This window comes from Megalobrama amblycephala, linkage group LG16, assembly GCF_018812025.1.
Source record: "Megalobrama amblycephala isolate DHTTF-2021 linkage group LG16, ASM1881202v1, whole genome shotgun sequence".
NCBI lineage: Eukaryota > Metazoa > Chordata > Actinopteri > Cypriniformes > Xenocyprididae > Megalobrama > Megalobrama amblycephala.
This window is the reverse complement of record NC_063059.1, coordinates 3,801,765-3,810,726: the sequence shown is the minus strand read 5'-3', so window position 1 is coordinate 3,810,726 and position 8,962 is coordinate 3,801,765. Positions and strand designations below refer to the sequence as shown.

The window sequence follows — 8,962 nt, the reverse complement described above, 5'->3', positions numbered from 1 at the left end:
AAAGTAACATTACAAGTAATGTGCATAACGTAATCAGATTACTTTTTGATGTAAGGAGTAAAGTAACATTACAAGTAACGTGCATAATGTAATCATTACTTTTTGATGTAAGGAGTAAAGTAACATTACAAGTAATGTGCATAACGTAATCATTACTTTTTGATGTAAGGAGTAAAGTAACATTACAAGTAACGTGCATAATGTAATCAGATTAGTTTTGATGTAAGGAGTAAAGTAATGCATTACAAGTAACGTGCATAATGTAATCATTACTTTTTGCTGTAAGGAGTAAAGTAACATTACAAGTAATGTGCATAACGTAATCAGATAGCTTTTTGATGTAACCAAGTACTATATAACTTGTAATCCTATACATTTGAATGGATATTGTGGGTAAAAAGATTAAATGCATGTAAATGTTTCTGATCCTTTTATTTGCAATTCACATCATTTGAATGAAACATTTTCAATAAGAACATATACTGACAAAGAATCCCCTGCAATACACATTGTGATCTCTTCAAGCTCAGGCAAAAAAATCAGAACGCTGCAGTTATCTACACCAAATACATAAATACTATGTATCACATGTGTTACACAGCATTTCTTCTAAGATACTGCTTTTAATTTTCACACAGGCCCTAATATTTGATTGAGTTGCATTTTAAGAGGAAGTTTTTTCCAGAAGTAAGCAGATGGTATGGAATAGCTGTGTTCATGTCTCCAATCCAAACCTCATGACAGTCCTGGAGGAAGAAAAAATAAATAAATTTAAGTACTTTACAATAATACAACCCATAAACATTACAGTGGCCTCTACAAACACTAGGGGGGAAAAGAAGCAGCAAATGAATGTATGCAAGTTCACTACATAATTTACAACAAGAGAACAACTCTATAAGCAGAATGGTTTATGTTAATCTAGGTTTAGGTATTACTCATTTAGCTATTTTTCAGTATTTCTGATTGGAATAGATCAGTGAAAAACTGTAGTTATATTTCTGTAATCACAATGTAATTAATGTTATCAGAACTATTAATAATGTCGTTAAAGTGAACAATGTTACTTCTGAAGTCAGGTTAGACGCCATATTGAATTTTACATATTGAATTTTATGAAAACAAGGCTGTGAGGGCACAACTGGTATGTTGTTAAACAACAGTACAATCCATTAAATGCACTGTACTTAAATCCCTCACAGCCTCATTTTCATTCCTGTCAAAAATTAAATATGGCGCTACTCTTTAATGACCCACCAGATGGCGCCATTTAACAATTTACAAGTGTAAATGCTGTTCAGTAAATTCATTGATAATAAATATCAGTCAATAATTCTATAACTTTGTCAAATGTCGTGCCACTCACTAGTGTTGAGGGTAGGGTAGTAGAAGTAACAAGAAATACTTAGATTAATTTTTTATGTAATGAGTAGGCTAAAGTAATGTATTATTTTATAAATGTACACATTAATGTACATTATTTTTCAGTTGAATCTATTTGCTTAAACATATTTTAAACTACTACATTTAAAAATCTCGTCTTCATAGCAGTCACTTAGGCTACGTTCACACTGCGAGCCCTAATGCTCAATTCTGATTTTTGCATTAGAATCAGATCATCAGATGATTTTGTATAGTTGTAGTTCACATTGTTGTTTTAAATGAGGCCAATTTCAGATTTCCAGTGTGAACAGATCATGGTTCTGAACTGACCTGCATGTGCAAAAGCCACTCAATTGTCTCTTCAGAAAAAAAAGGTACGGTGCTTGTCACTGGGGCAGTACCCTAATCTAAGGTACAAAGGTACTAGTATGTACTTTTAAGGTACTAATATGCACCATTTAGGGGTAAGAAGGTAAAAAGATGTACCTTTTTGCTTTTCTACATTAGGGTACTGCCCCAGTGACAAGTACTACCTTTTTTTCGGACAGTGCGGGAGTTTGATTGACAGGTGATCTAACCAATCATATCGCCGAATCCACCATTTTGTCCGACAAAGCAGTCAGAGTAACTTCTCTAGATTAAAGTTGGTGGAATTGAACTTGAAAAATGATGTGTACTTATGTCTTTCTGTGGTTGAAATGTGGTTCATTCATGTTTATTTGACGATATAAATTAAGTAGTAAGAAGAGATGATCGGTTCATGAACCGCTTGATCTGAGGCGCTACAGCAATCATCATGACACATTAAACAAAAACAGTTTCGTGGCTCTTTAAATTTCTTTAAAAATGACAAAATTTGAATATCAAAAGTAACCTGCTCGCGAACGGTCAATTGCTTCTCAAAACTAGTCAAAACTAGCCCAATCACATTCCAGGGGCTAAATATCGCGTTAGTGCGGTCCCTTCAACCCATGGAGATGCAAAACAACCTGCTGCAACAGTGGTAAAAGTAACCCAATTCTGCAGGGAAATTCAGACTTGGCCACACCCACAGCACGCTGTCATACAGAAGTAAACACGGAGGGCATTAAAGTAAGCGATTATGCGTATATTAATAGTGTATATTATTAAAATAGCTAACTTTTCTTGATTTAAACATTTGGAAACAGTTGGGATGATTCAAGTACACCAGTCAACAAAATATATAACATTGTTCTAGTGGCTTTCAGATATTGTAATCCAAAAAGCTTACATATTGTGCCTTTAAAAGTAAATTTCCCCTGCACTGCCACTACCAGGTTCAGAGTACATACCATTGGAGAATTTGCACTGTTTGAGCACTTCACTGAAGCCCTCACAGAGTTTGTAGTCGCTCTGTGTCTGAGCGCACTCGATGAACTGCTTCAGCTCGTACGCACAGGGATTCTGCTGCTGCGGCTCCTGCTGAAACGCTGACGGCTGCTGCTGATACATGGGCTGAGCCGGATACGGCTCCTGTGACACCACACAATCAACAGGGCAATTCATCATTCTGTCTTTTTAAAGCAGTATTCCTACAATTACTTGGCAAGATCAATCAGACATAAGAGATTAATATAGTTTTGAATACATTCATTTGTCATCCATAATTACTATATAAGGATTTAAAAATACACAAGTACTCTCAAACAATGACATGGCTAATAAAATACATTAGAAACAAAGTGTGCTTAAAATATTACTTCAGTTAAAATTTCCTGATAATTTACTCACCCCCATGTCATGCAAGATGTTTATGTTTTTCTTTCTTCAGTCGAAAAGAAATGAAGGTTGAGGAAAACAATTGGCCATTTTCTAAAAAAATTAAAAATTATATGCTTTTTGTAATCACAAATGCTCATCTTGCACTGCTCTGTGATGCTCCACGCATTGTGTAATCACGTTGGAAAGGTCACGCGTAGGGCTGGGTATTGACAATTTTCATGATTCGATTACTATTCACATGCTTTCGATTTCGATTATTTTGGATGTAGTATTTCAGTGACAGTACATGGCAAATTTTAAATTAACTTATTTATATACAAACACTTAAATTTAAGTTTTTATTATAAATAAAGTTTAGAATTACATAATCATATTTCTACTCCAATTCGTTTTTTGAAATATAAACATTTAAATCGCAGCTGTCATAACTGATTTATTCAAACATGCATTAAATATTAAACATTAAAAATTATAATGAGTATGTGATGGTGCTTAGCTATTTTTATCAGAATGCTGCTTTCTAGAGTTCACTTTTCTAGCTGACTAATGAGTTTATGGTCACTGAATGTTTTTCTGAGGTAAATGTGACGTTACGTGACATTGTTTACAAGCTGTTTTATTGAGTCTTTCCGAGGTTGAAACACTGATTGAGCGATTACACGAGACATGATACGGATTTCAGTAAGTTGTACTGTATATTTTAACATACCTTCAGATGTTCATTCATGTTTATTTCGCTGTAACTGGTATTAAAGCGGAGGAGAGGATGATCACATGCTTCTCTTTAACTGAGGCGCTACAGTGATCTGTCACGCCACATTAAACAGCGCCAAAACGGTATTTATTTTTTGAATCTCATAATAAGATGGACGTCATTTGAAATCTGAGACTTTGCTTCATATCAAAAGTAACAAAGCACAAAGATTTTTGCGATTTATTGGATCGGAGGCGCTACATATTCTGCTCATTCATCAACTGAAAACAGACTAGACTAATCGATTCTTGGGATTAAAGAATCGATATCGGTTCGTTAAAATGAGAATCCATTAAAATCGAGAAATCAATATTTTTTACCCAGCCCTAGTCATGTGTGACATAGACAGAAATACCGCATTAGGAAGAAAAACTCCATCTCATTTTCTCCTTCAACATCGTTGTTTTACCATTTTTTTGGTGTAGAAGGGCATTTGACTTTGTCTTTGCATGTTCACTTTGTAGACACTGGATCGGTACTTCCGCCTACGTCACATGTGACCTTTCCAACATGATTACTTAATGCGTGACACTTCGCAGAGCAGTGCAAGACGAACATTTGTGGTTAAAAAGTATATCTTTTTTTTTTTTTTTTTTTTTTTTTTTAGAAAAATGGCCGATGGTTTCTCTAGATAAGACTCTTATTCCTCGTCTGGGATCATGTAGAGCTCTTTGAAGCTGCACTGAAACTGACATTTGAACCTTCAACCCGTTGAACCCCAGTGAAGTCCACTATATGGAGAAAAATCCTGGAATGTTTTCATCAAAAACCTTCATTTCTTTTCCACTGAAGAAAGAAAGACATGGACATCTTGGATGACATGGGGTGAGTAAATTATCAGGAAATTTGAATTCTGAAGTGAACTAGCCTATTCCTGAAGAAAAGTATTAATTTCTTTCAAAAAATAAAATCGTACTGTCCCCAAAGGTTTGAACAGTAGTGCAAGTATATTTTTAAAGCATTTCTACAGTATAATATTCTCTCTTTTAGTATAGTATATTTTTCGTAACATGTACTTTTCTTAAAGGTGTGCTAAAGTCTACTACTATAGCTGAGCACAGCTATTCAAAGCAGAAGGCTGGGTTCGTGTTTACCTGATAGGTAACATCAGGTCTGGCAGCATCTGAGTTTCCGCCTCCGCCGAAGCCCCCGGTCATGGCGTGACCTATCGTGTGTCCGACAGCAGAGCCGACCGCGACGCCAGCTGCGGTGGTCGCCATCTGTGCGAACATTCCCGGCTGGCGGGGAGCAGCAGGAGCGCCCACTGCTGACGGGGGAGGAGCGGCGGGCGCCGGGGCGTATGAGCGGGGAGGAGCGGCGCGAGCCATTGGTGGAGGTGATGGTGAGGAGTAACTAGAGTCAAAACATGCATTTATTATTATGAGTGTATTATTATGAGTTTAAAGGGATAGTTCACCAAACATGAACATTCTGTCATCATTTACTCACCCTCATGTTGTTCCAAACCTTTAAGAGTTTCTTTGTTCTGCCGAACACAGAAGAAAATATTTTGAAGAATTGACTTCAACTATATTTTTATCCTTACAATGAAAGTCAATGGGAATTCAAACTGTTCAGTTTCCCACATTCTTCAAAATATGTTCCTTTGTGTTCAGCATAAGAAAGAAACTCATACAGGTTTGAAACAACTTGAGGGTGAGTAAATGACAATTTTCATTTTTGGGTGAACTAACCCTTTAAATCCCTATTCAAACTGATTTGTGAATCAGTTTGACCAATTATGGACCAAATAAGGATGCACAACACATATTTGCACCATATGGGTTATCTTATTGCAGATATTAGATATTTTGGTAACACTTTACAATAAGGTTCATTAGTTAACATTAGTTAACTACATTAGTTAACATGAACTAATAATGAACTGCACTTATACAGCATTTATTAATCTTTGTTAATGTTAATTTCAACATTTACTAATACATGATTAAAATCTTGTTAACATTAGTTAATGCACTGTGAACTAACATGAACAATGAACAACTGTATTTTCATTAATTAATGTTAATATACAGTAACAAATATATTGCTCATGTTAGTTCATGTTCGTTAATACATTAATTAATGTTTAACTAATGAACCTTATTGTAAAATGTTACCAATATTTTTATGGCTGCTACCTGCTAGGCAGTTACTAAGGTGTACTGGGGGGTTGCTATGGTGTTGCTAGGGTATTCTGAGTAATCTCTATGGTTTTGCTATGTGGTTGCTAGGGTGCTCTGGGTGGTTAATATACAGTTTGACCAATTAGGGGCCAAATAGAGTGCAACAGTGCCCGCCCACTTTTTCAGCGGCGTTGGTTCCTAAAGTATTTTTTTCATTAATTTTTCCCATAGGGATTTGGAAATCATTCAATCAGCTAAGAGGAGAATCACAACACTACAAACTTTGATTTAAAGCAAAAAAAGTTTTTGAAAATCAAACAAAAAGACTGTGTACTTAACGGCTTTAGCGAGGGAAAGAACTACAATCCCATGAAGCATTGCAAACTGAATAATCAAATTAAAAGTGATGGAGAATTATAAAACCACTCATTTACAAATGTTGATTATATATACTAAAAAACTATATAATTTGAATGCCAAATATGCATTTATATTTATATATATATATATATATGAAAAGTTTCGTTGCAAAACGAGATAACTCCGTTTTTAACATTTTTGTCAAAACATGTTTATTATTATGTTATCATGTTATTATTTTGTTTTATGGTGCTACTTGGCTGTATTTTTTAAGTTATGAAGGTTTAAATCAAAACAAACCAACTGCAGTTGAATTGATATTAATTGGAATGCACAACCAAAAAACTAGTTATCTCGTTTTGCAACGAAACTCTTCATGTATATATATATATATATATATATATATATATGTATATATATATATATATATATATATATATATATATATATATATATATATATATATATATATACACAAACATAAACTTTTGAGAACGTAGAGATTGACTCAATTACGTCATTTGCAGTGCTTCATGGGAGTGGAGCTAAAGAGATGTTTTGGAGTGTGTTGCTTTTTCCACTCTCTGATTGGTGTAATTTTTGTACAGCATCATGGGTAATGAAGTTTTTCACCAGAAATTCCACTTTAAAAAGAAATAAGCTGAATTAATGCGGGCTGACAGCTAATATCATGGATTAACAACATCGTAGCTCACAGTAGGTCTGTCTTTAAAAGATTTATAAGTTCAAAACCTTTCAATGTGTCTTCCTTATGGAGAAAATTGAGTTTTTACTTCTGGATCTCGACTGTTGCACTCTATAGCGATGCACAAAACATACTGATACTGTATGGGTTATCACCGATATAAGGTATATGTTTTTTAATTTAATTGCTATTGGTAGACATGATACAGTAGTGATTAACAATTAATTTTTTATATATTTAACGGTGCCTGTTTATTTCTCTTTTCTTTTTTTTTCTTTTTTACATTTACATACAATTTTGTCTTCATCTTATGCTGAATGCTGAATGTTGATGAACATGATGAACTTTATCTATTTAAATTATTCAAGACAAACTCTGTTGTTGGCTTGAGAAAGCCTGGCCAAAAGATTGAAGCAGTCTTAAAAGCTTTGGCTTAGGCAGGTTTAAGGCCATGCAGTCTATCAGATACGCATACATACGCAGTTGCTAGGATGTTTTGGGTGGTTGCTAGGTGTTTTTTTTTTCCAATTAAGGACCAAACAGGGATGTGCAATACACATTTATAAAATATAAGGTTATATATTACCTTATATATCACAGATATGAAATATTTATAAAAAAGCAGTTAATATTGGACATTTATTAGTCAACAATTAATCAATATTTACTGGTGCCTGTTCATTTCTTCAATGCTTTATATTTAGATCAATTTTGTCCTCATCTAAAAAACTTTTAGTATTCTGCAATTATGAAATACCAATTTTAATATCAGTGCATCTTTACACTAAACATCTAAAGAAACCTATTAGAGCAGCGACACGATCAAACACACTATAGATTATGATCGCAGAAACATAAATTTCATATTGTAAACAAATATTAACCTCGTTCGTAGATTCATGATCGTATAAATGTCACCATCATAACTTATAATAACTAATATATGTTTTAGAGGCAGTGAGAGTGTCGGTGTTGTGAAGTTGTAGGTGATATAGATGTGTTATTGATCCACACACACACACACACACACACACACACACAGTAACTCAGGATAATAGTGTCTCTCTCTCACCTCGGAGGACTCATCCTCGAGGTTCTGCTTCGGCTTCCTCTCGGCATCTTCCTTTCTTATGACCAGCTCCAGAAGAGACACAAGACTCGCTGGAGTTTCTGTTAAATATGACTTACTGTGTATATTAACTCACTGTGTCTGTGCGATCCTGACCTTCGCTCTACACTTCATATATCCGGGGAACTTTCTAGCGTGTTACATCACGGTGAACTTCCGCTCATGCGCATGATGCACCACTTCCGGTCCGGAGTATGCCGTAATGTACTGAAACAAATGTCACTTATAAAATAAAACTTATTTTTAGTGTTTCCTTTTATGCTTATTTCATTTGATAATTTGAATAAGATTTTCCCGATGATAACGTACTAGCGTTAATTGTTTATTCAATTTTGAGAACCCCAAGTCACATCTTTTTTTAGTAACATTATCTATCTGTTTCATTGTTACTTCACTGTGACTGCAGGTGTCATGTGCCAATGCTTTCATCCATCTGTCATCATTTAGCTCAGCTTAAGCTTTTGAGTAGTGATGGGAGAAACGAAGCTTTTCGAAGCTTCGAATCAATTGAACCAATTCCAAATGATTCACTGATTCGAAGCGTTTGAAACGTCACGCGCTGCTGACGCCTGCCGGTCAAAACAGTGCAAATGCAACAAAAACTCAGGCCAAACGTGCATAAAACAGCTTTAAAACCCATTTCAAGTGTTTTATTGAGAGTATAATCTATCATATACAATTAACTAATCATCTAATATCATTAACTATTAAGTGTAATATGTGTTCTTGTTTTGTTAGACTATTAACTAATATTCTTCCTT

At 34.6% G+C, this 8,962-nt stretch overlaps 1 protein-coding gene across 1 annotated transcript; it reads right to left on the bottom strand.

Annotated features, from left to right (window-relative positions):
- Window positions 1-417: 417 nt before the first annotated feature.
- chchd2 (coiled-coil-helix-coiled-coil-helix domain containing 2) lies at window positions 418-8,353 on the bottom strand. Its single transcript, XM_048160382.1, has 4 exons — window positions 8,145-8,353; window positions 4,975-5,233; window positions 2,697-2,877; window positions 418-746 (listed from the first exon to the last, which is right to left on the bottom strand). The coding sequence occupies exons 1-4, from the start codon at window positions 8,189-8,191 to the stop codon at window positions 736-738; spliced, it is 498 nt and encodes a 165-aa protein (XP_048016339.1). The 5' UTR covers window positions 8,192-8,353; the 3' UTR covers window positions 418-735.
- Window positions 8,354-8,962: the final 609 nt, after the last annotated feature.

Bases quoted from the DNA above. Each gene is read 5' to 3' on its own strand.
- chchd2 (XM_048160382.1), bottom strand. From the start codon at position 8,191: ATGCCGAGAGGAAGCCGAAGCAGAACCTCGAGGATGAGTCCTCCGAG. The intron at 5,234-8,144 runs GTGAGAGAGAGA...TTTTGACTCTAG, and splicing joins TCGAGGATGAGTCCTCCGAG to TTACTCCTCACCATCACCTC. The intron at 2,878-4,974 runs GTAAACACGAAC...GTGGTGTCACAG, and splicing joins GACCTGATGTTACCTATCAG to GAGCCGTATCCGGCTCAGCC.